Source organism: Scylla paramamosain, chromosome 29 (assembly GCF_035594125.1).
Source record: "Scylla paramamosain isolate STU-SP2022 chromosome 29, ASM3559412v1, whole genome shotgun sequence".
Taxonomy (NCBI): Eukaryota; Metazoa; Arthropoda; class Malacostraca; order Decapoda; family Portunidae; genus Scylla; species Scylla paramamosain.
The window spans coordinates 11,821,505-11,849,379 of record NC_087179.1 but is presented as its reverse complement, the minus strand read 5'-3'; the positions used below and the strand labels follow the sequence as shown (position 1 = coordinate 11,849,379).

Below are 27,875 nucleotides of genomic sequence, written 5' to 3'. Positions count from 1 at the left end.
AAGCTTGAGGCGTGCGAGTAGAGTCACACACATCAATTACGGACAGAAGCAGTGCATGGCTGCGAATTAACATGGCTTCTTTTTGTCATACGTCAAGGAAACACTGTGCAGCTTCCTTCACCTTTCTTTTCGCTGACGCTGCTTGTACGAAAACTCCCAAGGCAAAGCAAACACTCAAGGAGAAAGACACTAACCCGCTAACTGCTAAGGTTTCTAAGATAATGATGCAAGACCTGCATTCTAGAACATTTCAACACCCTATCTCATTTCCTTCCACTGAACAGGCTCTAGCGGAAGTTGTTACGGTTTTCAGGAATGTTTCCATGATGTTAGTGATAGTTTAGCGAAATTTCTGCATTGTGAACAGCTCGAATGGGAGCTACTAGGGTTTTCAAAGGCTGTTTTCATGATTTTATGGATAGTTTAGCCAGGCTCTAGAGTTTAGTGGAAACTTATTATGGTTTCTGGTGCTGTTTCCATGATTCTGGTGATGAGTAGTGATTTAACAAGAATAATCACGCACTATTAATAGGCTGTAGTGGAATAAATTATGATATTCAAGAATGTTTCCATGATTCGAGTGATAGTTTAACAAAAATCCTGCACAAATAAATGGTAGGCTGTAATGAAATATATTATGGTTTTCAAGAGTGTTTTCATTATTCTATCGATGCATTTGCAAATATTTTCCAACACTAGTGGGAAAGGCATTCCTGAGAACCTGACAAACCATCCGTGTGGCCTTAAAAATGTATCTGATGAAGGAACAGTTTAAAAAAATCAAAATAAGGGATGAGAGGCAGTGGTGGGGGAGGCTGCATCGTAATGGAGTCAGCCTTGGCGGGTAATGGATGCAGCGTCGCGTCCTGCCTCTCAGTGTCATAATGCCCCCCTCCCCCCGACATTGAAGGAAGAGGAAGAGGAGGAGGAGGAGGAGGATCAAAGCCGGGAGGAATATGATTGTGACATAGCATAACATAAAAAAAAAAAAAAAAAATCATGACTTTTCTTCTTTTTCCTTTTTCGTATTCCTTCGTTCTAAGTTTTAAATGGTTCGTGTCTTGTTTTTATATATACAGCGTTTTTCATTTTTTTCCTTCCTTCTCTAATCGTGTGTGTGTGTATATATATATATATATATATATATATATATATATATATATATATATATATATATATATATATATATATATATATATATATATATATATATATATATATATCCTATTATACCTATATTTATCATATCATATTTATATTTTAATTTGCCATAGTGATATTTATTTAATTTATTTACTTATTTTTTTTACTCCTGTATCTTTCGGGCTGTCAGGGACGTTTTCCATCAAATAGGTTATCACTAGAACCACGAAAATATCCTTGAAAACCTCAGTAACTTCCGCTAGAATTTGGTAAACTTAATCCTTGAACTACTACTAGAACCATGAAAACCCTCGTGATAACTTCCGTTAGAGCGCGTCAAGAAAAGAAAGAAAGAAAGAAAGAAAGAAGGAAGGAAGGAAAGAAAATAACAAATAAATAAACCAGGCACAATAATAATAAGCGTGCGGCAACCGTGGGCAATATAAGGCGCCTTCTATTTACAACACTGATCAGCTTTAGAGCATTGATCTGGATCTGGATCTGGATCTGATCTGGATCTGATCTGGATTTGCTCGGGGTGAAAAGAACGCTCGCTGCCATTACTGATCAAAATAACAACACAAGCATGTCGCTGCCCAGCTGTCACAAGCGGCAGACTGCTGATGCTCGCCACTGTGCTCAAAGAAAGTGCAACGAAGACTATTACAACCTGCTGTACATTTCCCGAGGAACCTGGGGCGAGAAGGCCACCCCTGAGTCCCAGCCACAAGCCTACCCAGGCACCACGAGACTGGGTTCCGTGCCTGGGCATGAACGTTGTATAATATAATTTCACACAAAGGTCTCTTCACACACAACATGCTGAAAGAACTCGCTGTGGTGAAGCACAGAATGGTAAAAAAAAAAAAAAAAAAAAAAAAAAAAAAAACTTTCGGACATAAGGTGAGACTAGCCTGGCCCTAATGCTGACATTATTGACACCATTACTGAGGTACTTCCAAAGTAGATATGTATTATTTTCGACTGAACAAGTATTATCTTCCTTTGCCTCATCACGTAGTCGTTGGTGGAGGCGGTAATGGCCACGTAATTGTAATCAGAAGCCATTAAACCTAGGCGCGGTGCGGTTTGTTCTATCTCCCTTGTTTGTAGCATCTGTCATCACCACTATTCACATTTTGTGCCCACAACAATATTCTGCAACGATTCTATTACTTTTCACTTTGTTCCTCAGACATATCAGCTGTTTTCTTGCTGTATATTCCCCTAAATAAGTCCCCAGTAGGGCCTGCTTAGCCGCTAATATGGTCGCCGCCAGCAGCTTCAGCAAATGTCGTCTCTTTATATTCCTTGACTATAACCCCCTCCCCCCGCTGATCCAGATCAGCTAGATCATGATCCGGATCACTCAGATCAAAGGAAATCCAGATCAAGATGTAAATAGAACACGCGCCGCGCGATCAGATCAGTGACATGAAACGGATCATGGTGGATGCAAGACGCCTTACATAGAAGATGGACATGTTTCATAGTAACAGAAGCATGCGACTCACCCAGCGCCCCTTCCCTTCTCGTGGCCACGCCGTCAAAAGTAGTACCAGTGACGATTATGATAAGGACGCCGAACGGAACGTTTCACAGTTTTGTCTTTTTTGTGACATGAACTGCTTCGGAACAGGAGAGTCGGACATCGGAACTCAACCGGCTTTTATTTATTTATTTATTTAATTATTTTTTCTCTTCTCTAGGTAACCTTCTTCTTCTTCTTCTTCTTCTTCTTCTTCTTCTTCTTCTTCTTCTTCTTCTATCTATCTATTTGTTTATTATTTTCTTTAGGAAGCGGAAAGATGTTGATCTTTATATCTTTCTTATTTCCTTTCTTTCTTTATTTTGTTTCTTCTTGTCCTTGTTCTTCTTTTTTTCTTTTTTGTTTTCCGGGAGCAGCAGGTGATCTTTATTTTTCTCATCTTTCTTTCTTTGTTTCTTCTTCTTCGTTTATTTCTTCATTATTCTTATTTTCCGGGAGCTGCAGAACTACTTATTTTACATCCTTATTTATTTATTTAATCATTTATGACCTTGGTCTGTCTCCGTGCACAGGCAGAATACGCAAGAGCACCAGCGCAGGAATCTTACAGCAAGAGTTACCCAGCCTCCCCCCTCCCCCCGCCAACACACACACACACACACACACACACACATTAGCATATGAACACATAGGCATCCTTCACAAGGGTGCCACCTGTGCTAGCATGCTGCAGGGGTACCTAGTGCAGGGGTAGAATATGGCACAAGTTGGTCTAGTCATGGCAAAGCACACTGTCACAATAAGCAGACGCCAAGGAAGCTAGAGAGAGCCATTGTTTTCTTTGTTAATCGTTCAGTCTTTGGCTGGTAACAACTGTCGTTGAATCGGAGCTTCAGTTCGTGAATTCAGGTTATTTGACTCTCAAGCTTCCTTGGCGTATACCAACTACACTCAATCAGATGTACATATTGAACTATTTTAAGTCTTCCATACTCACTTCCACTGCTTCGCGTCTCTCCCTCAATCCTAGGCGTTTACCAGGCTTTACTGGGTGTTATTCTGGTTTTCAAGGCTATTTATTGGTTATTGTGATAGTTTAAAGATTCTTTACTTTAAATGGTAGTCAGGAAGTTAGCAGATGAGTTAAAAACTGAAGGACAAAGCAAATATAATACAATAAGATTCATAAGACAGAGAAAGTCAGAGATGAGAGGAACTAGACTGATAAACAAAGCAAAGTGCAGTGAGATTCATATTTTCAAAGCAAACTAAACACAATAGGAAGTGCAGAAGGTTATTGTCTATTTATGACCGCCAGTGTACTTTTACAGAGACGCGGTACGAATTCTAGGGCGGTAGCGATGTCAAGGCCACGCGTCCATCTTCTCTCTGCCACTCTTACTCCTCCCCATCCCCCCTCCTCCTCTCCACCATCCTTTAACTACTTCCGTGTGTGTGTGTGTGTGTGTGTGTCCACCTCTCATCGTTTTCATGTTTGTTACTGATTCTGTACTGCTTGATAACTTACTCTGTTCCACTCATCTACCACCTAACAAGGCAATATTGATTTAAATTGTCTTCCGTTTCCTGTATGAGAGAGAGAGAGAGAGAGAGAGAGAGAGAGAGAGAGAGAGAGAGAGAGAGAGAGAGAGAGAGAGAGAGAGATTTATCTACTTGTTAACCTTCATAGAAAAACAAAACAATCACTTGTAAAATCCACGCCTTTCATTTCTTATTATTACCATAATTTATCAGCATCAAAATCCGCCTTCTTAAATCTTGAAACACCCCCATGATATATTTTCTTTCAACAAACCCTTTAGGTTGTAATCTAAACTTGGTGAAATAATACACTCCACACACTTTTTTTTGTCTTTTTTTTTTGTCCTTTTCATCAATTAAACGTATATACACACTTCTATCATCACATCATCATTATAATTTCACTGTAGTATGAGAAAAAATAAAAATATGATGGGTCTATATAGTGATTATAGTATAAGAATAATGATAGTAGTAGAGGTTTAATATAGTGTGAACAGAGCTCACTCCTCCCATATACTGCACATCAACACTCCGAGGGTCTGATATATCATACATACATTCAGACACCAAAACTGGACTTATAGGGCATCCTGAATAAATATCATAACTTCTCTTTCGCCCAACAAAAATATACACTTAAATACGGTACAGGAAAAAATAATAATAGTCACGGTATTGTAACTATAGTACGTGCATTATGACATTTTCCTAAGCTTTATATTCTTAAATGGTTCATTCTTTCATAACTTTTTTCTGAGGCCATAGACGAATAATTTGTTCTTGTTTTTTTTTCTATTGCTTGTGCAGGATTTGTTATCACTAGCATCATGAAGAAAATCCTCCACTAATCTATTGAAACCTCAGGATCTTTGTTGAGCTGTCCCTAGCATCATGCAAACAACCTTGAAACCCTCATAACTTCCACTAGAGCCTGTTAAAAGTATAGAAACCTTGTTAAACTATCACTAGCATCTTGGAAAACCTTAAAGAACATCCACTACAGCTTGCTATAAGTAGTAGAGATGACACTGTGATACTTGAGAATATGAACCTTTATTTTACTATGGGAGCAATGGGTTAGCTTAGTTTTTTGTCTCACATTCAAAGGATAAAATGAACTGTCACTCAGTGGTACACAAGGACACAATAGTGTTACAGTTGCAATATTTAAATGAAGATATTTCTTCAGCCCACCAGCATCTTGATAATTGCTCATCTTCAAGGGGATTGCCTTTGTCATGGCCTCTCACTTTTACTTGTTGCTTGCCTTCCTACAATCCTTTCCTTTTGATTCTCCACTTGTTTTTTTTTTTTCTTACTCCAACTTCACTTTCACTTGCTACTGATTTGTAATCCCTCATTCATCATCTGTTCTTGTTTTGGTTTCCTTTTATATATTCTCTACAAGGTATTGTTCTCATAATTTTTTCACTTTTCATCACAAAAATTAAACTTCCTATGATTCATTGTTTTTTTTTTTTCATATGGACATTGCAACTTCTGTATTTTTTTCCTTATAGCTTTTAAAATAATCATGAGAAATGTTCCAAAATTTCTAAGAGTTTTCTTCCTCTCCTTTTGACTTTTGCTTTGTATTGCTTTTAGATCCTCCTTGATGATCTTGAATCCTCCCAGCTCAGGTGCACTTCACCGTCACCTTCAGTATTGCTTAGTGCTATTACACTTCCTGTATACAACACCTTTACTAATTCTTTCCCCTTTCTCACTTTGTCTACTTTTAACAGGACAAGAAGGCTCCACTGTAATCTGGTAATATGGACCATTAACACTTACACAAACATTACACAAAATTAAATAGATATTGTGGAAAAAACTAACACAGGCTAAATATAATGGTGTGTGCATGTGTGTGTGTGCAGGGCTTGAGCTACACTTGTATAATCTTTTCTTCATTTCCATTTATCCAGCTTTTCCTTTATCTGGTGTACACACACTTCTCACTTCTGTCACCTCTCACTCCAGTATATTCCATGTTTGATTTTTTTGATAGAGGGAACCTGCACTTTTTATATAATTCAAACACTTCCCATTACCCAACATTTTAGTATGTGTGTGTGTGTGCATGGTCATAAATGATGCATCAGCAGCAAGCCTCAGTCAATGTCCTGCAGCCACAATGAAGTCTGATTCACTACAGCACAGGCGTCATCCTGCACCCCCCACACCTCCATAGTAGGCATTTCACCACACTCCTCTGACTACAATGCTGATGACGCAGGCAGTTTTATTTTTAGGCCTGTGTGTCACCTTCACTGCTGCTACTTCTCCTAACTGCATAGAAATTATTCCTTCAATACCATTAACAACCTCACTAGTCTTCCCTCACTATTGCTGCTCCTACAACTCACACCTCATCACCTTACAATTACAACTGAAGGCTAAGAAAGTTACACCATGAAAGTATTTAACTGCGTCACATTTATAGGACAACTGACACACACTGGTACACACGCACTACCCCAAACACAACACACCTGCACCTGCTTGGCCTAAGGGATGTGAATGGAGGCACAAGATAAAGTGAGTGACAAAACCAGTATAATAAAGTCAGCAAGATATAATGGTGGGGTCTTAGGATGGAAAACTGTGAGTATAGGAGTGAAGGAGTATTATCAAGACCTGGAGTGAGGTATGGAAGTATATATATATATATATATATATATATATATATATATATATATATATATATATATATATATATATATATATATATATATATATATATATATATATATATATATATATATAAAAGGCTTGAATAAAGTATGAGTGAGGCTGACATCCACAAAGGTAAGTAAGTAAATGATGCAAGAATATGAGGACTTGCAGTGGAGATACAGATTAGGCAACACTATCACTGCTATTTGACAAATCTTTCCTAACTCACAAATCACCGAGTCATTTTTTCCAGACTCACTTGTCAACAGTATACTGGCTGGACATTGGAGAATCTTTTTTAACACCATCTTTCTTGCAGGTGTTTGTGAAGGTTTAATGCCGTGACTATAAGTGTTGTAAATTGCTGCATATCAAAGTGGAAAGGGTATTAAATGGAGAATTTGCAGGAGGACCTTAGGAATAAGGTGAGGGATATCAGAATTAAAAAAGGGGCGATTCACAGCATTGAGTGAGACAGTGAGTGATGAGTGATGATGGGGTGCAGATGCAGGTCAAATGTAGGGATAAAAGAAAGGTGTCAAGATGAGAAATAGATGAGGGATGTTAGGAATAAAACAGTGGGTGATTCAGAACCTTCAGAGACTAAGTGAAAGATGACTTGCAGTAGAGATGCAGATTAAGCAGAGATGGATAGAGGAGACCAGGGATGTCACACCTAAAACAAGAGTGTCCCAGCATGTAGAGAGAATGAGTGAGTGAGAATGAGAAATGACATGTTGTAGAGATATAGATCAAATAAAAGGTTACATGAAGAGAGGAGTAAAATGAGACTCCACAATGAAACGAGATGGAGCAGGGCACTGAATGGAGGGTGGCTGGTGTCTTAGGAGCGCAGGGCCACGAACTGGTTGAAGGCATCCAGGATGTGAGGCTCCAAGTCCTGGGTGAAGAGCAGTGTGCTGAGGGTCTGGCTGTACCTCTCCACTTGTGTGTTATGCTGTGGTGGGGAAGGAAATGTGTGTAAGGTCAGGTTGTCAGATGCTTGGTGGCCTTAACACATCACATCACAGTATGCAGGTTTATGTTATTCAGTATGTACAAGAGAAAAATGAACATCAGGGAGGAGATCTGGCCATTAGTGGGAGAGACTTATCAGCCAGCCAACATAATAATGTAAAAACAAAATAGTGATGATGACTGGACAGAAGTTTGTGTTCTAGGAATGACAAACGAGTATTTTCCTGACCTAACAGCAACCCCTCAACCATTCACTGATAGCCTCATCCTAGTCCTTACCACCTTATCTTAGCTATATAAAACACATCACCTAACCTAACACCAAAACCACAAATGCTAACAAAACACCATGAGGTATACAGCCAAGAATCATTACACATCACCTAACCTAACGTAACACCAAAACCACTAACACTAACAACACACTATAACTTAGCAAGAATCATTACACATCACCTCACCTAACCTACATCACCAAATCACCTAACCTAACATTAGCACCCCAAGGCAGAGGAAAGGTGCATGCAATAGTAGCAACCACATGTAAACAAATCCATTTTACATCTCACGTCCAGTATGAGGTTGTAGATTAATGCCAAGAGTGAATTTCTAACAGTGCTGCCTTGCATATTAAAACTGAAGGAGGCAGATACGACAGGCAGGTGAAGCTGGGTAGTAAAAAACAAGCATAGTGATGATGAGAGGTGACCTTGAGTACCAGCATCATCCATTATGTAAAAAACTATGACATGCAAGCAAATACATATGCATTCCTTCTCATCCTTGTCTTTTCCTCCTTCTCACAGCAACTCCATAAATATACATTCAAATAAGAATATAAAGAGGCCAGCAGAAACAGGAGGCTAGACACAAAGTACAAGCAGTCAGTACTCACCATCATGAAGATCTGATGCAGGCGTCCAATGGTCCACCTGTACCAGTGTGTGTTGAAGTCCCGGCCGTCTGTGTCGCAGCGGACCAGATGCTCAGACAGGATCATGATGAACCTCTGTGGGGGCATGAAAGAAGGATGTGAGTGGTGTGGCAGGGTGATGGGGATAAGGGATGAAGGAAAGGAAGGAAGAGAGAGTAATGAAAGGCTGTAGAAATAGTAGAGGACAATGAGGAGGATGAAAAAGAATGATTAGAAAAGAATGAATGAGGTATATGATAATTCCACTAAAAACAGGATATAACAAGCTTAACTCAATACTGTGGAAGTAGAAATGGGTGGAAGACACACACACACACACACAACTAAAAGATAACAACAAAAAAGATTGCTAAGAACATGTCATACCAAGCTTAACTCAATCCTATGACAGTACAGATAGTTACCACAAACACACACAGAGACACACACCTGGAAGATAATAAGGAAAAGGTTCTTCTGATCAGCCTGTGCAGTCTCCAGCTTCTCCTCCATGCGCTCTATCTCCTCCTCGCTGGGACGGGGCCGCTGCTCCTCATCGTCGGAGGAAGAGTCGTCTGATTCGTTGCCCGTCCTCCTCTCCCGTGCTTCATTCACCTCCCGCTGCAGCTTGGCCACGTGCTTGTTCATCTTGCGGATGGTGCCATGCAGAATCTCCCAGATGTAGTTCCTGCAAATGGCAGTGTGTTGTGTTGTTACAGTTTGTCTCAGTCATGCCTCAGGTTACTAGAGATGGGTGGTGGGGTTGTGCAAGTGTAAGTTTACGATCTCTTGTCACTTCTCTCTCTCTCTCTCTAGGACTGTGTGGGTCATCATGGGAATTCTGTGTATATTTGTGTTTTTCATCTCATCTCATCTCATCTCATCTCTCTCTCTCTCTCTCTCTCTCTCTCTCTCTCTCTCTCTCTCTCTCTCTCTCTCTCTCTCTCTCTCTCTCTCTCTTTCTCTCTCTCTCTCTCTCTCTCTCTCTCTGTATCTCTCTCTAAGACTGTATGGGTCATTATGGGAGGTGTGTGTGTGTGTGTGTGTGTGTGTGTGTGTGTGTGTGTGTGTGTGTGTGTGTGTGTGTGTGTGTGTTTTGTCTGTGATATAATCAGTGTGCATGCATCTTCCATGGAATGCATATGAGTGGATTTAATTAGATTACAGGCACAGAAACAGATGACAAGAAGAAAAGGGTGGTTATGAAATCGGAGACACAAACCAACACATACAATGTCCCAAGTAGTCATGTTACAAAGTCCCGTGAATTTCATGTCTACAAATGTCTTATAATCTTCACAAAGACCAAGAAAAACAGGATTAGGTTAGGTGATACTATCTATCGGCCTAAAACATTTGGCATAATGGCATCACTACTTAAGACAACAGTACACAAGAGAAACAGGAGATGATAAAGTTACAGCTACATCTTACTTTGTGAACTCTGAGGTCATCTCCTTGCTGAAGATCCAGTTGGCCATGGTGGCACAGCTGACAATCTGTGTGCGCAAGAACTTGTCACACAGCATTACCACCATCTGCTGGTGAGTAGACCACACATCGTGCATCTCCCGCAGCACTATCAGCTGCCCTTCCTCGTTGTTGCCCACAGTGCTCTCAAACACCTGCAAGCAACATGTCAGTGGGTGAGTACATGAAACAGAAGCATACACATGTCATCAGGAGGCAAGTAATATGATGAGATTAATAAAAAAAAGACTACAGGTGGAAAAAATGAATGAAAACCTACATGCTGATTAATAGATGGATAACTTAAATATGAAAAAAAAAGGATGGAAATTAACACAGAAAATACATAAATGAATGCAATAAAAACCTGAATAAAGACATCAAATACAAAAAGTAAACAAAATAAAACACAACAGAAGGGAAAAAAAAAAATGTAATCACCATCACCTACTACACCTACACTTCTTGGTCTCCTTAAAACTGAACAAAACAAGACAACAAACAACAACCCTCCCACCTTCAGAAACTTGGAGATGCCGGCGAAGGCGTGGGAGAAACTCTTTGAGCCGAGATGCAGTAGCGTCTGTACGAACACTTGGATCTGGAGGGGGTTGTGTGTTGGCTCAGAGTCCTCATTCTCCCTTAGTGGGTTGGGCAGCTCGGCCAGGACCTGCAGCACCTCCGCGGTTGACCCCTTTGCTCGCACCACTGACTCCAGCCGCTGAGCTGTGTCCAGGCCAGGCAAGTCTGCATCTGTGTGTTAGTGAATAGGAGTGCATTAGTGAGGTGCTGTGGTATTAGTTATGTAATTATTCTTCAGCAGTTATAGTTATGTGATAAATGAAAGGGAAATTGTTAGTGAGGTCCTGAGGTACTGGATATGTAATTATTTTCTGAGTATTTATAGCTCTGTGAGAGAAGAAAGGGAATTTGTAAGGCATTGTGAATATTTCTACGTATGTATTTTTACTGGTGTTGGTTTAGCTAATAAAAAGATAGTTATCTACCTACTTACTAGTGTTGATTTAGTTGAATAAAAAAATAAATAAGTGAAATATAAATTCAATGTAATATGACCAAAATTTTATGGTGTTAAGATCAGCAAAACTTAACTAATCATTTATTTTTTCAATCATTATCATGACCTACATTATTACTAGTTTTGGTGTAATGCAATCACCAAGTGTTGGAAAGCACCTTCAACTAATCAATCAGGACTCACCTGCCGTATCAATGGAGAACTTGTACACCGGCTCGGGCTTGAGGGGCACGAAGCAATCAAACTGTTCAGGCACCACCTCGGCTATCCTCTGGCGGTAAGACAGTCTGATGGATGGAGACAGGAGGGGAAAAAAAAAGGAATTATGATCTGCAAGGCTGTCCATATGTAAACCTAACATGGAACAATTTATACCATTAAAAGTAATGCATGAACTCTACAACAAAGGGAAACATATTAGATTAGATTTTCCAATGTATAGGCAGTAGAATCTTCAGTGGCAGCTGTTGAAGAAATTAAATGTCCTGGCGTTGTTAAGCATTAAGGAACCATGTGTGAAATAGCAGTGATAGGGTTAATGTACCATAATCTAGACCTACATCTGTGCTCTTCTGACAGGATGGAGATAGAGGTTAAGAATTTATAATGCATGGCTGGAGATCTGTGAGGCTGTCCATAAGTAAACCTAACAATGTAATCTAACCAAACATCTGCTATCTTCTGGTGATGCGATAACTTGAAGGATAAAGATGATGGGTGAGGACTTTTTATGCATGGCTGGAGATCTGTGAGGTTGTCCAGATGAAAGCCTAACCTGACTTAACATAATTCAACCCAATCACTGTTTATATCTTGCTGGTAAAAATTAAAGGTTATAGGAGATGAAGGAAGATAAAACAAACTGAATAAAGGACAAAAAAAAAAAAAAAACCATCACTATCACCAAGAAAAACAAGTAAAAAATATATAACAATAGGTCAAGACAGCAAGAGTTAATGATCACCAACACCACCACCACCACCACCACCAGCCAACATTACCTCATGGCTTTGAGCAGCACCTCAATGATGAACTTGGCCCTGGGGTGCATGGGATCCAGCTGTGCCGCCTCCAGCCAGTCATCCCATGACCACTTGAATTGGAAGTTGCTCAAGTGGTATGCAAACCAGTTCACAAACCTGCCCACAACACCACCAGCATTAGACACTTCCATGGAGGCATCTGGCCCTCCTCCCTTGATGATGAGTAGCAAGGCACTGAGTCATGGGCTGTATTCTTTAATGCTTTACTCTCTCAACAGTACTATTTCAGTCAGTGAGTCAAGGCCTCAGCCTCCCTTCACCACCACTGCCACAACAACACAGGTAAAGTCCTTGGCACTCACCTGTCGAAGCAGCAAACATTCATGGTGTCTATACGATCAAACAACAACTCCACGGCTTGTGCTAACACCTGTAGGAAAGGGACGCACATTACCATCACACACCTGTTTGCTTTACAAGACTTAACCAGATCCTTAAGACTTCACTGTGACATGTAACACTTCACAATGCTAAAAACAATGTATGGGATCTTTATTTGGGTGTACAAGAAAGGAAGGGATAAAAAAAAAAGTATACTTTGCAATTTCTAGGCAGTATAATGTTTGCAAGTGGCTGTAGAACAAGAAAATATGTCACAGAAAAGCTGGTAATTAAGGAGAAATGCAACAAATAGCAGTGAAAGGATTAATTAGCAACATATATGTAAGAAGAAAGGTGTAACATAATGAAGTGCTGATTGACAACAATATTATGAATTAATGTGATTTACGATTACAAAATTCATCATTATAGATTTGTTTCCTTGTAAATATAAATGAGAGAGAGAGAGAGAGAGAGAGAGAGAGAGAGAGAGAGAGAGAGAGAGAGAGAGAGAGAGAGAGAGAGAGAGAGAGAGAGAGAGAGAGAGAGAGAGAGAGAGAGAGAGAGAGAGAAACTGATATAAAAAGACAAAACATGACAAAACAAGCCAAGACAAGGGACCTGGGGCATCGTGGCGGGCTGCAGCTTGCACAGTTCGATGAGGAGGGAGCCGTAGCAGATCTCAAGGTAGCGAGGCACAGGAAGGTGGAAGAGCTCAGCCATCACCACCTCCACTATCATATACTCCAGCGGGATCTTGTGTTTCAGGGGGAAGTCCAACAGAACGGCGGCACTGTGGATGGTGGTGGTGAGGGTGGGTCTGAGTCAGGTTAAGCTTGTTTGATGATAAAGGGAAAGGGAAAGAGGGAGTCAGGTTAATCCTTTGACTGCCACTTGGTACACCCTTTACTTGTTCTACACCCATATCCAATCTTTGAACTGGATAGAAAATGTACCGTCTATTCTTTTTCTCCCATAACTTTCTTGTAGATGGGTGGGTTTGGTGTTACTGAGGTTTGGGATGGTCTTTTTTTTTTATAGTCCCAGTGAAGTTGACAGTCCCTGAAGAGTTAAGTCAAGGGATTATCTATTTCTCACATTTATTTACCTGTTATCAGTTCCTCCATTTATCTCATCTGTTCATTCACACACTCCACCAGTATCATAACTAAAATTCACCTCTCCATCCACCACACTTACAATCATCTATAACCACAAAAAGTTAGATTGATTCATAAAGCATCCCACTCTGTAAGGGAAAATTTATCTACCTATACACTAGGCTGGCAATCACATGTGTGGTGGCCCAAAAGTGGCACACACTCACATGCACATCAATCACTCTTGTCCTCATTGAAACACAGTGGTAATGGATAATAAGGATGTGGGTGTCAAATGATGATGGACCACACACTCACCACTGCTTCCTCTCCAGGTGGTACTCCTTGATGATATTGTGTAGGTGCTCTTCAATCAGGTAGCGCTCAATGGAGTGGGCACCAGGCAGCACAGGACCCTCAGGGCAGTCTGTGTAATCAAACAGCCTGCCGGGGAACAAATAAGTAAGACATCGATTAGTGCATGGAAAATACTGTATTGTGACTTGGGAAAGGTTGTCTAAATTGTAACATAGATGTATGATGTATAAATATCGAGGAGAAGTTTGCTGATATTGCAGCATTGAAGTATAAATTATAATTAACTAGAGGGAAAGTTTCTCTAAATCGCAACACAGAGGCATGATGTGTAAATGAGGAAAGGGAACGCCTGTCTAAACTGCAACACAGATGTACCTATAATGTATAACTAACAAAAGGGAAAACTTCTCTAAAAAAAAAACAACTATAAAAAAAACAGAAGTACAAGACAGTAACTGAGGAAAAAACCTGAACTAATCTGTGGAGAAAGAAGTTAGTCTACACCATCACTAACACCCATCACACACACAGCATCTATGCTCCCCCCCCAAAAAAAAAGGCTACAAGAAGAGATGACATAAATAAAGAACGCAGCACCTTTCCCTCGCACTCAACATCAACCACATCAACTACAGGAAGAGCAGAACAAAGAAGACAAGACCACAAGAACACAAGTCAAGCCCTGTATGCAACACCTATGTACACACAACTTAGTAAACAGTAAACACACACCTGAACACCACCCAGGGGAAGGTGTAGGTGTTGTCTGAGTGGTGTGGCGGCAGGGTGATCTGTGGGATGTTGTGCTGCAGGGCTTCACACAGGATGGAGTCGAATGCCACATAGGGCCTAGCAATGTGCTTCTCCTGCCAGTTGTCTGATCGCAGCTTGCAGATCTGATGGGAGGATAGAGGATGAAAACAGGGCACTCACTAAGGCAGATTTCATAGGAAGATTGAAGATGGAAACAAGGCACTCAACAGACAGATTTGATCAACGGATGGAAGATGAAAACGAGGCACTCCATAAGGTAGATTTGACAGGAAGATGGAAGATGGAAACAAGGCACTCGAGAAAGCAGATCTGATGGGAAGACTGACGATGGAAACAAGGTACTCAATAAAGGACAAGGGAAGATCAAAAGGCAAAAATCCTGAAGAAAAGGGGTTTGCTAATTCTCTCTCCCATACAAAAAAGAGGTAATTCAGGTATAGAGGTGCCTTGGAAATCCCATCATAGGAGCCAAGCAGAGTAGGTAGAGCATGTGACAAGAAGCAAGAATAGACTCATGTGGATAAAGACAGTATAGATAAAAGTCTAGCACAGTGGTTCTCAAACTTTTCCATGAGTGACTGAGTGACCCTATTTGGAGCATTCCAATCTGTTGTGACCCATAGTAAAGTAAAGAGAAAGAAAATATACAATGATAAATGTACTTGATTTTTGTCCCTGCAACCCAAAGTTTGAGATCCACTGGTCTTACAAAAAGCAGCAGTGACAACACTCACCTGCACCCACAAACAGTCCAGGTAAATAAAGGCTGTAATAAGAAGAAAGAACAGATGCACATGGACAAAGACAGTGTAGATAAAGGTCTGACAAGAAGCAACATCACCTCTCACCTGTGCCCACAAGCAGTCCAGGTACTCCTCCTGCGGGTGTGGCCGGTCGGAGCGCCACACCCTGAGCCCCGGCATGTGTTTGCGGCTACGCTTCCTGACGTAGATCTCAATATGCTTAAGGAGTCGCTCCAAGTCTTGCTCTTTCTTCTCGTACAGCTCCCGCCCCACCCATGGGAGGCAGCTCAGCACGGCATACACGTAGGTGTCGCTGCGCACTGAGACACACACACACACACACACACACACACACACACACACACACACACACACATGACATTATTTACTTTCCCCTTCTCAGACTAGAGTAAAATTTAAGTCTTCATTACTGATATAAAGAGTAAATTAGTGGTAATGCATGAAATAACATTAACAAACAGGAAAAGAGGAGAGAGAGAGAGAGAGAGAGAGAGAGAGAGAGAGAGAGAGAGAGAGAGAGAGAGAGAGAGAGAGAGAGAGAGAGAGAGAGAGAGAGAGAGAGAGAGAGAGAGAGAGAGAGAGAGAGAGAGAGAGAGAGAGAGACACTTACCTTGAGGCGAGTTGTCATCCCGAGCGGTGTCAAGGAAAGTGTGGAGAAGCTGCAGCAGGGAGTTGGTGGAGATGACGTGACAGTTGACCAGGTCAGCAAAGAATCGAAGGACGTAACGGGCGGTCTTCCACATGCATGCCTTGACGGCCTCTTTCAGCTTGCGGGCCATCATGTCCACGAACTGAGAGGGGAGGAGAGGTAATGATTAAACAGAGTGGTGGGCACTGAGGGAAAGGGAAAGATTAAGTCAGGTTAAGTTTGTTTGATGTTAACTTTCTTGCTGCTACGGTTCTTGTTTTGTTAATATTCAGAGCACTGTAAAAAAGTTTGCATTGACACATAAATAAAGAACAGGAGGTTAATTTGTGTGATAAGAATAATAATAAGATTTTGGAAAATTACAGAAACAAAAAGGAAAAGAGCTTCAGAATTAGGAAATAGAACAAAGATACAAGAGGAAAAGGGAAGCTACATTACACAGACACAGCCTCCTGACATTCACCAGAAGAAAAGAACAAAAAACAACAACAACAACAATAGCAACACCACCAACAACAACAAGAGCCAGTTGAGCACTGTGACCAGCTGATGATCTCACCTCGCCACCAAAGTTGTAATTCTTGGCATTAAGGAGGCCAACAAGGGTGGTGTAGATGGTGGTCTTCTCGGGCATCTTGACAGCACAGTCACTCAGGATCTTGAGAATCTTGCCCTTGTAGTTGTTGATGTCGGCCTCCAGCACACTGGCCAGCCCCTCCAAGTTGCTCTCCAAGGATGAGGTGCTCTGGGAGGAGAGACAATATGTTACTGTGCTAATGTGTGAGTGTTTGCTAGTGTGTCGGTTTGCTGTCTTAGTGTGTTAACCCTTTCACTGTGACACAAAACAATTAGCAGCACCAGAAGCAATGTGTGAAGTCTTTATAAGCATCTATAAGAAAGTTACATGTGAAAAGAATACATTTTTGCAATTTTTTTCCCAGTTCAGAGATTGGATATGGCTGTAGAACAAGTAAAGGTGTCTCAGAGTGAATGGTAATTAGGGAAAGGTGTACCAAGTGGCTGTTAAAGGGTTAAGGTATGTGGGTGTGTTGGTGTTGGGGAGATGATGTGCTAGTGTTTGTTAGTGTGTTGGTTTTGGGTGTTATTGTGTTGATTTGTTAGTGTGTTCATGTTTATCTATTAATTAGTTAGTTTCTTGGTGTTTTAGGTTAGGTCAGGTGTCACTTTTTTTAATCTGCTGTATGTTAGTATGTTAATCTGTTAATGAGAAGCTTGGTTAATGTGTTTGTGTGTTGGTGTCTCAATATGTTAACATGCTAAAGTCTTTGTTACACATCATCCAACACTTGGTCATTCTTCCCCTTGTGTTTGTTATGCACAGCTTGTTCTTCATTCATTCATACCCTTCATTATCTTATCTTTCTCTTTTAGAGCATTAGATATTGTTTTTTCTCTCTCTCTCTCTCTCTCTCTCTCTCTCTACAAACTCAAGCATTCCAATATACAAAGCACACATACATGAATAAATGAATGAATAGCTGAACTGATAACAAAAATTCATAATTCACACATTTCTTCCCAAAGATTTCATGTCTGACTCACCACAACCTCACATTTACTCACCCCAGTCCACCTTCCCTCATCAACCATGCATCTTTGCCTTTAAAACTTCTCTTATCCTTTCTCTCACCAAAAGTTTATATCTTGTCACCCTAATCCACCTTATCTCTTTTGATATTCTTCTCTTATTCTTTCCTTGCCAAACCTCATATTTACTCAACCTAGTCTATTTTCATTGAGATTGGGATGTGGAGGGAGAGAGGAAGAAGGCAGGCCCAAGATTCATGTCAAAGGCAGCTCTAGCCAATGACAGCTGCTATGAAAAAAAGATGACAGTTGTTGATTTTGTTAGAAAGATAAGTAGAAAAGCTGCTTCATTGAGTAGGGAGTTGTCTGTACATGTATAGACCTTATTTATCAATATGATATAAAACTGGATTTTTATATATGGTCTCCCTCCCTGAGCTACTCACCTTCTCTCCAACCCTGATGATGAGGGACTCCAGGCGGTCCTCGATCTCTACGGCATCAGTGCGGCGCCTCTTGCGGTCCCTGCTGGAGTCTGTGGGTAACGGAGGTGACATGAGGCCAGGAAAGGAGGTCAAGGAATAGGTATGAAGGAGAATAAGCTGATAATTATGTAAATTTGATGTGAGGTCTGGAAATATGAAGAAAAAACAAACTGATAATGATTTAAATACGAGAGGCAAGGAAAGAAGGCTAAGAGATATGAAGAAAAATAAACTGATAATGATGATGATACTCGTATATATATGTGAGGGCAGGGAGGTCAACATGAGGGCAGGAAAGGAGGTCAAGAAGAATGCAGGAAAATAAAATGCTAGTGATGATATAAACTGATAATGATGAGTGTGTGTGTATGTGTGTTGCTTTGTTTCAGTCACCCCATATGGGATAGACAGTGTGAGAGTAAGAATCAAACCACAGGTAACAGTGATGGATTAATGGGAGAGAAAGAAAATAGGTGCCATATTTCCTTGAGGTTGATCTCAGTTACAGGTCAACCCATGACTTCTTGAAGGGAAATGACTGTTGGCACACCTTGTACTTATGTTGACCACCTATGTGAAGGGCAGCATCCCAACCTGACGTAAAAGTCTATTAAACTTTGAGTGTTGTGCTGGGAATGGAATGATAAGTTATAGTAAAAAAGGAAGAGAAGAGATAAAGGGAAATAAAAAAAGTGTAGAGGGAAGGAAAAAAAATAAAGCAGTGTAAAGGAAAAGAAGAAAAAAAGGAAAGGGAAAAGTGCAAGAAGGGGAAGGAAAAAATGAAATAAAGTATAGGAAAGAAAGAAGAAACAAAAAAGTGCAGGAAGGGGAAGGAAAAAACAAAGTATAGGAAAGAAAGAAGAAACAAAAAAGAGTTAAGGGAACGGGGAAAGTGAAGGAGGAAGGAGAAAAGGGGAAACTATGACAAACTAAAAATAAAAAACTAAATAACAATGACAAAATAAAGACTTTTCGGGTTAGTACATTCTTTATTACTAGTGAGCCACCTACGCATCTCCTCCCCTACCACAGCAGCGCCAGGTTAGGAAATACAACAAGTAGACGAAAAAATCAGACGAATTTCTCCCCCTCTGGTTCTCCCCCCACCAGTCTGGCCTAGTCATTATATTTCACGGGGGAACGCTAAGCTTATATTTGGTAATCATGTCCTCTCACCATACTCCGACATCTCATCGAACTTCCGGCGACTCATGGTGGCGGCTTCCTCCTCACGTCCGCAAGGAATATGTCAAAATGTAGAGACGCCACGCCACGACAACCACTCACAGGGCAAGTAACGTCACTTCGGCATCCGACGGTTTCGCCTCCACTTGATCTTGATCTCGATGTTTCTCTAGTTTGGGACGTGATGGAATTTTTATTAGTCTGTAACACGTCTTTTAACTTAATTGCCTCGTTTTTAGTTGTTTATTCTAATAAATTTTGTGGTTATAATGATAATAATGTTAATCCCGGTGCTGCTTGCAATACCCACTGTTCAGGTATGCTCTCCCTCTGTTATTTCCTCTCCTTACGTATTTCATACACCATTTTCTTAATTTTCTCCAGTGCTCTTAAAATTAAATATCACCTCTTCTGTTGCCTGAAGGTTGGAACCCTTTATAATGTCACTATATATACATATATATATATATATATATATATATATATATATATATATATATATATATATATATATATATATATATATATATATATATATATATATATATATATATATATATATATATATATATATATATATATATATATATATATATATATATATATATATATATATATATATATATATATATGTGTGTGTGTGTGTGTGTGTGTGTTTCTGCTGGTGATGATAATGATTATACTGCTGGTATTGCTGCTGATTATAATGCTGCTTACGATGATGCAATTAGAATGATAATCTTGTGATAATAGCAGGAAAGATGGATCTATACAAGATTCATACGCCTACGCTTTGTTAAAATACTCTTCTCTGTTATTCCCTAAATCAAAAGCAAGTAAATACTACATGAATCAAGTCTGACAAGACTAAGGGAAAGAAGTGATGGTTACTTTTCCCATTTCATGACCTGAAAACAAAATAAAATATTCAACAATTTTCCATGACTCAATTCCTTCCTATAGAATAAGTAAATAAATAAATAAATAAATAAATAAATAAATAAATAAATAAATAAATAAATAAATATATATATATAATATATATATATATATATATATATATATATATATATATATATATATATATATATATATATATATATATATATATATATATATATATATGAAAAAAAAAAAAAAAAAACTGACACATCTGATTGTCACTCCAGCACCTCCAACAAACACAATGGGGTACTAACACACATATGAGCATTATGTCTTTAGTTAATATTCAACAATATACACTTTTTATTAGTTAATAGAACAATATATATTTTCAGTTCATCAGAACACACACACACACAATCCCTTTGTATAGCAGTGATAAAAATACAATAAATGCTGTTCTGTGGTGATATCTATGTACTGATTTCCTTAAATAAAAAAAACATTTTAAATTCAAGTTCAATGTTTGGGCAGTTTGCTGAATTGTTTAAGCCAGGTATTTAATTACATCACTCTAATTTATTACTTGTAAATTCCCATATTCAGTTTGTTAACCATGTAGCGATACATATATTCTGACTGTATATAACTCACCCTGCACCAAAAAGAAATGCACCACGCAAGCAAAACAGTTAGTAAAGCAACAAAGCAACACACACAGCTTCTGAGACTGTGTGAATGGGAAGAGGGAGTCTATTCATGTAGATTTGGTGCATTGGACTTTAACTTTCCTTCTCTCTTTCTCACTCTCACTGTCTCTCTCTCTGATGCATATTAATGCCTAACTGACTGATACATTTGTCAATAACCTGTATCTTTCAGTGCATAAGGTTAATGTTGCTTCACATAGTGTGTTACAACTGGTGAAAGGGAAAGAACAAGCATACACACACACACACACACATTGATGTTTGTGAGGCATGAGGCAATATAAATTTGGGCATGAGTACATATCCCACTGCTGCCACTTGATGCTGGACATGACACATCCTGCTACCCACAAAGCTGCACTGGCATTCTCTGATGCCCAAGTGCCTTGCAAGGCTGATATGGCACTCTGCAGGGGCCTGATGGGTTAAGTGAGGGCTGAGTCGCCAGTGTCCGTCATCTCCTTCAGGCTCAGCACTTCAATGGATGCACGGCCTTTGGTGGGGCCAATGATGGCCTCCTCCAGGGTGCGGAAGTGGCCAGGATCAATGAGACCCACCTGTGAAGAATAGCCAAGTAAGAAAAGAGGACCTAACTCACCTTGACTAACCAGTGACCCTTTATTCTGACTCACATGGGTTTAAACTTACCAATGATCACTTATTACCATCTCAAAAGTACCCCTGTGAAAAGTGACCAGAACCAGACCAAAGTAACCTATAGCCTTTTATTCTGACTTGCATGGACCGAAACTTACCAACAATCGCTCATTACCATCCCAGAATTGCTCCTGTGAAAAGTGACCGGATAAGAAAGAGGACTCAGCTCTCCCCATCTGCCCTACAACCTTTTACTCTGACTTACATCTGTTGAAACTTGCCAAAACTCACCTCTTACCCTCCCATAAGGTTCTGTGAGCAATAATATGTTTGGCTAGGGTTGGATGGAACAGACAAGCATATGACTGAGAAAGGTGGAGTTGGTGAGAGAGGCTTTTGTCTTGCAGTGTCATAAAGAAAACCTAGTTCTAATAATATTTCACATTTTGTATTTTATGTATTTATGTATCTTTTCTTTTTATTATTTTATGTATACACCATGGGTAGAGAATGACAATATCTAGTAGTAATAATAATAAAAATACAGTAATAATAAAAGCTTCTTGGTAAAAAAAAAAATAGTAAATTTACCCAAAATACACATAAACACTGATGATGACTCTTATGGTAATGGCGACAATGGCAATGATGATGACGGGAGAGGCGGACAGGAACACTCACCAAGTTAAGGTCCGGCTCAAAGGCTTCAGATTCTATGGTGATGTACTGTGACACTTTTTCCCTCAGCTTCTTGGCCTCCTTGGCGGGGATGGTCATGCGAATCTTCATCTGGGCACGTTGGATGGGGATCACCTGGCAGGGGGAGGGCGGCATGAGTGGGGGGAGAGGGTAGCATGAGTGGGCCACAGCAAGATAACATGTGGTGTGTGGTGTGGTGCAAAATGGGAAGATATGCACGGGAAAACAAGTATAATGAGTGATGTTAAAAAAAAAAAAAAAAAAACTTGTACTTTATTTCCACCAGGGGCTGACTGGGTAAAGGGTGTGCATGGTGCGTGTATGAGTGTTTGGTTGTCTGTCTTGGTTTGGGCTGCTGTGTGTATGATTGCCAGCCTGGTATATGGATAGATACATAGATAGACAGAAAGACAGATGATACAACAAAAACTTTTAGGGCTCTCTATACCTGACTTTTTGAGAGTGGCAAAATGAATGTGTGCATTCTCTCTCTCTCTCTCTCTCTCTCTCTCTCTCTCTCTCTCTCTCTCTCTCTCTCTCTCTCTCTCTCTCTCTCTCTCCTTTTTGTGTGTTCTTGGCCAGTCCTAACACATTACCCATCAGGCCCAAGAGAATTTTAGTCTTGAATGTCCTGCCACTACACACCAGCTGTCCCATCCCAGCCCCCTCCTCTACCACACCAACACACCAACACACCAACACACCGGGGCGAGCTGCTTGATGACGTCAAGTGCCTGCTGTTTGTTGTTGCGTTTTGGGTTGAGGGAGAAATGGATGTCCCGCATGGCGCTCTCAATCATGGACACTGTGTAGGGCGTCTTGGTCTCTGGGTTGATGCACTTGTCTGGAGAAGAGGAGCAGGAAAAGGAGAATGAGAAAGAATAAGTGTTATTCTTAAGAAATTGGAGAGATGAGATATTATTATTTAAATAATTGCAAGATTAATTTCATACAGGTACAGAATTGAGTAATACAAAATGCTAGGATAGGACAACAAAAAATAAATAATGTATCTTTATGTAAGGCCTTAGGAAGAAAAGATATGAATGAAAGATTATCAAGCATTTCTGTAAGACTTAAATTACTGAAGTATTCTGCAACATTTCCTATTCTCTCTCTCACCAGACACAATAAAGGCAGTTACATTATTGAGGTATACTGCAACATCTATTCTCTCTCTCACCAGACACAATAGAGGCGATCTCCTTCACTGAGGCTTCCTGGTTGGCATGGCGCTCCTTGTCTGACACCTGCAGCTCTCCCTTCTCCAGGATCTCCAGGCATATCTGAGAACAAAAGCATCATCATCATCTCCATTCTTCATCTCCCTTACAGGATTCAACGGCTCAAGAGTCTCTCCCTGTTTTTGTGATCGTAAATAATCTCTTCCCTCATGTTCATCCTTGCTACTCATATGTCTTCTTCCTCCACACAGTCTCCAGGTCTTCTTCTGTCTTCCCACTGGTCTCCTTTTGACTTAGATGCTCTTCAAGTACAGCAGCTCCCAAAACTATCCTTAAAAATAAAAGGTCTACATCCTGACACAATGGACGATATTATTTAACATGTTTGGAGATTATGTGGGCAACAGTTGGCAGCCCTGCACACTAGGGTTAGGTGCTGTATATAATGACCTGGGAAATAGATCAGTGCATCAGCATCATGTCAAGCCATGCATACCAACCTTACCGATATGACACGTGATCAGGCATCAGGTTTCACATTGATCATTGTGCCACAGTTTGCACCACACTTCAACTCTTTCACTGTAATATAAAGCAACGAAATCTTCATAACCATTAAAAAGAAGAAGAAATAAATAAATAGATAAATAAATAAATAGATAAATAAATAAATAAATAAAAACAAAAGAATAGATTTAGCAATTTTTAGCCAGTATAATGCTTAGAAATGCCTGTGGAGCAACAAAAAAGGCCTTAGAATAGTTAGTGATTAGGGAAGACCTTTCCAGATAGCAGGGAAGGTGTTAAAGTTAGTTTTGGTAAGTGCTGTACAAAGCCCTCCTCCTTCCCACCTTCCTGATGTGTCTCTACCTCTCCAGCACACTCCCCCACTCCCCCTCCTGGATAGCCTTAGTTTTCCCTATTCTGAGCCAAGACCAAGTGAGGAATTTGTACCTATACCATTACTGTCAAAATACCTTACACTGCTATCTAATGAGAGGATTTTACAAGTGTCCCTAGGCTGCAGATAGACCCTGAGCTAATCTTATAAACTTGTTGCTGATTGGCCATTGGCTCGTTACTTCATGGATACAGTGACAGCCTGGAGACTCACTGCCCGCTGGTCCTCTGTCTTGAAGCATTTAAGCAGCTCCTCCTTCTTGGCCACCTGACCCTTTGACACATTGGTGAAGACTGTCTCACTCTGCAGCACCTCGTCCAAGTCCTTCTCCCTGCAATGGTGCATCCGTATTAACCACACCAATTCCTTAATAAAATCTGTAAAGAATGATTATGATAGTGTATCACAGCTTTGGGATGAAGGGGAAAAATATTTGTTAGTTCCTCTGAAAATCTTCCCACTTCTATCCCTTCTCCTCCTCTCTGTACCTCCAATTTTCAGTTTTCCATCTATTCTGTAATGCTGTGAACTGGAGGACTTATTAACTCTCTGTACTGCATTGGACCTCCTAGCACACACACACACACACACACACACACACACACACACACACATTTCACTCTTTCTAACTGAACCACATAAAACCTATCATCTACACCTTAAACACACTAGAATTAAGTGATAACATGAATCAACTAACCCACAAGCTAGACCATCACACACACACACACACACACACACACACACACGAATACTTTCCTCCAACACTCCTAATTGAACCACATAACACATATCACCCAGATATTAAACATAAATTACAATCAACTGATGGCAACCCACGAACCAACACACACACACACACACACACACACACACACACACAGAAAACAGCAACAAATACTCACACTTTCTGTCGCCAGCTGAGAACTTTATTTTTGTAGCAGGCAATTTCGAACCTTTTGCCCGCCTTTTTCACCCTCACCACAGCTATGTTGGTGAGGCGAATCTGGTTAGTGGGTGTGAAGATCTTCCCCCCGCTCCTACTCATGGCTGTCACTCAATGGCAAGGCTGCTATGAGAGATGAATACACGTGATGCAACAAAACAAACCGAAACACACTCTGCTTGACAACTCGGAGATTGACCAGTTCGGAGCATAACAGCTTTCGGATGGAGTTTTATAAATATTAAACACAGGTAATAACAATTATCTGGTATCTAACTAAAGATACATTGTTTGTTAATGACCTCTGTGTAGGTTTGGTTAACGAAAAAAAAGTTGGTTTACGAACAAAATTTGAACACAAAATTACTTCGGTTGCCGTACCATAATTCGGTTCTCGAGGAAGACACGCGGCAGCTTTATTCTTCATTTATTTGTAAATGAACATAAAATAAATATAAAATTCATATATACCGCATAATTGATATGTTAAGTATTGGAGAGTGGCTATACATTGTGTTGCCACTCCCCAGCTGAGCAGTGCGCGCTCTCTTTGAGGCTTGAGAGAAAACTGCGCTTATTGGGGTAACTGAGCTAGAAGTCTCCCACCTTGCCTTCATTGTTTTACTCGCCCCAAACTAATTCTCGTATTACCGGATTTTTGCGCTCGTGTAATGAAAACAGTCCCTAATCTACTCATCTCGAATCATAAGTTTTCTGCATGAAGTTTTTCACAAACTACTGTTGTAAAAAAAAAAAAAAAAAAATCACCTGGTGTCCTAGAACAGATCAATCCATTTTACAATGATTCTTATGAGGTCGCGATCAAGAAAGCTTAAGAGCGAGAGAGAGAGAGAGAGAGAGAGAGAGAGAGAGAGAGAGAGAGAGAGAGAGAGAGAGAGAGAGAGAGAGATTATCTTAAGTTTTGTTAAGATTCAATTTATTCTTTTGAGTGAGAGCGAGTGAGTGAGGAAAAATGTATAAGAGTGAGAGTGTATTTGTGAGAAAAAAGAGAAATATCAGTTGGTTTAGTTTTGTGATGGTTTAAAAAGCAAACACCGTAAACTTATTATTATTATTATTGTTATTATTAATGCGCATTAAATTTTAACATAAGAATAGTGTAGTTCCCCCCATGGACTGATGTGCAGAATATACTAGAGGAACATACGATAGAAGCAAGGATTGTACTGTACATGATGAACAAGAGGTAAAACTAAATAGATGTAGGTATCAGGAGAGCACACCGATATAGATACGTCCCTGTATATATATAACATAACTACAGCTACACACACACACACACACACATACTATAGACGCCATCACATCTATAAGGGATCAGGATGACAAACGACCCAGTCGTTTATTCGCTTTAAAGCGGTTAACCTGTAGTGACAATTAATTTGACATCAGAACGAGAGGTATTGAAATACAATAAAACATTCGCATGCACTTAAGGCACATAAACATCATAAAGAGATAACATTCCATCATAATAAAGTGTGATATAATAACCAAAATACATAACGGTTTACGCCTTAACAAGTAATAGACGCAAATGTAATACATGTATAATAATTTTCAGTGTATTTTGACATGTAGCAGTTACTTAGCTAATTAACCACAATGCAACACTTACGATTATGAGGGTCGAAGTTTGGGGGTCTAGGATTTATGGAGAAAACAGCGAGTAGCAACACCTCTCTGTCTCTGAAGACTGAGCACAGTCTGCCCCCTTCTGAGGCCGCTCAACCGCCGCTGGACCCATTTTCCTCTACAGAGTCAGCAGAATCCCTGTCTTATCTACCCTACGCGCCATGTCATCAACTTACCACGTAAACACAACCCTCACTATCTCTCTTCAGCTAAGCTCTTCGCAGCTAGTTCCTCTCACAGCTTCACTACTGCAATTAAATACTACAATTAATTCAGTTTCCTTAATTTCTACTCTTTCCTTAGTGTTACACATGCTTCATATTAGTCTCTCGCCACCAGCCTCACAGGACCTTGTGAGGCGACACAGCTGGCGACTACACACACACACACACACACACACACACACACACACGCCATAATACTGATAGAAATACCGCCTAAAAGTGATAAATTATACCCATCTAAAGCGAGTTAAAAAGACAATAATATTCGGCTATATTACACGTGGCGAGGCACTGTAGCGCATGCACCACCATCACTACTACTACCACTACTTCCCAAGCTGGAGATAACAGAAAAAAAAAAAAAAATAGCAGGAAGCAGGAGTGAGCATGACATGCTAATAGGTATTCATACTGCCGATGGGATACACTCGTCTTTCCCTTCTTCATGAACACACACACACACACACACACACACCAATCTTTCATCTATTAGGAATCGATCCGACGCAGCCCCCTTGGCCGTGAGCTGGACGGCGGATAGGAAGACCTGTCCGTGGTGCGGGAGGTGTGGGAAGGACGAAAACTGGAGTCTGAGACGTATCCTGTTTCCTCTCCATAGCTTGATGGTGG

At 40.2% G+C, this 27,875-nt stretch overlaps 2 protein-coding genes across 3 annotated transcripts; both read right to left on the bottom strand.

Annotated features, from left to right (window-relative positions):
• Positions 1-4,490: 4,490 nt before the first annotated feature.
• On the bottom strand, positions 4,491-19,594 carry LOC135115305 (nuclear cap-binding protein subunit 1-like). Its single transcript, XM_064031908.1, has 16 exons — positions 19,435-19,594; positions 18,220-18,308; positions 16,785-16,970; positions 16,187-16,367; positions 15,661-15,875; positions 14,771-14,934; positions 14,039-14,164; positions 13,242-13,413; positions 12,602-12,669; positions 12,258-12,395; positions 11,440-11,543; positions 10,735-10,970; positions 10,182-10,372; positions 9,198-9,435; positions 8,730-8,843; positions 4,491-7,814 (listed from the first exon to the last, which is right to left on the bottom strand). The coding sequence occupies exons 1-16, from the start codon at positions 19,469-19,471 to the stop codon at positions 7,701-7,703; spliced, it is 2,373 nt and encodes a 790-aa protein (XP_063887978.1). The 5' UTR covers positions 19,472-19,594; the 3' UTR covers positions 4,491-7,700.
• A 1,055-nt stretch (positions 19,595-20,649) lies between these two features.
• Positions 20,650-27,135, bottom strand: LOC135115300 (ribosome maturation protein SBDS-like). Of its 2 annotated transcripts, XM_064031905.1 has the most exons (7): positions 27,005-27,135; positions 25,325-25,491; positions 24,633-24,750; positions 23,518-23,620; positions 23,039-23,178; positions 22,317-22,448; positions 20,650-21,595 (listed from the first exon to the last, which is right to left on the bottom strand). In XM_064031905.1, exons 2-7 carry the CDS (start codon positions 25,465-25,467, stop codon positions 21,464-21,466), a joined length of 768 nt encoding a protein of 255 aa, XP_063887975.1. In that variant the 5' UTR covers positions 25,468-25,491; positions 27,005-27,135; the 3' UTR covers positions 20,650-21,463. The 2 variants fall into 2 exon arrangements, with proteins under 2 accessions (XP_063887975.1, XP_063887974.1); XM_064031904.1 differs by lacking the exon at positions 27,005-27,135 and having other exon boundaries at positions 25,325-25,575.
• Between the last annotated feature and the right edge of the window lie 740 nt (positions 27,136-27,875).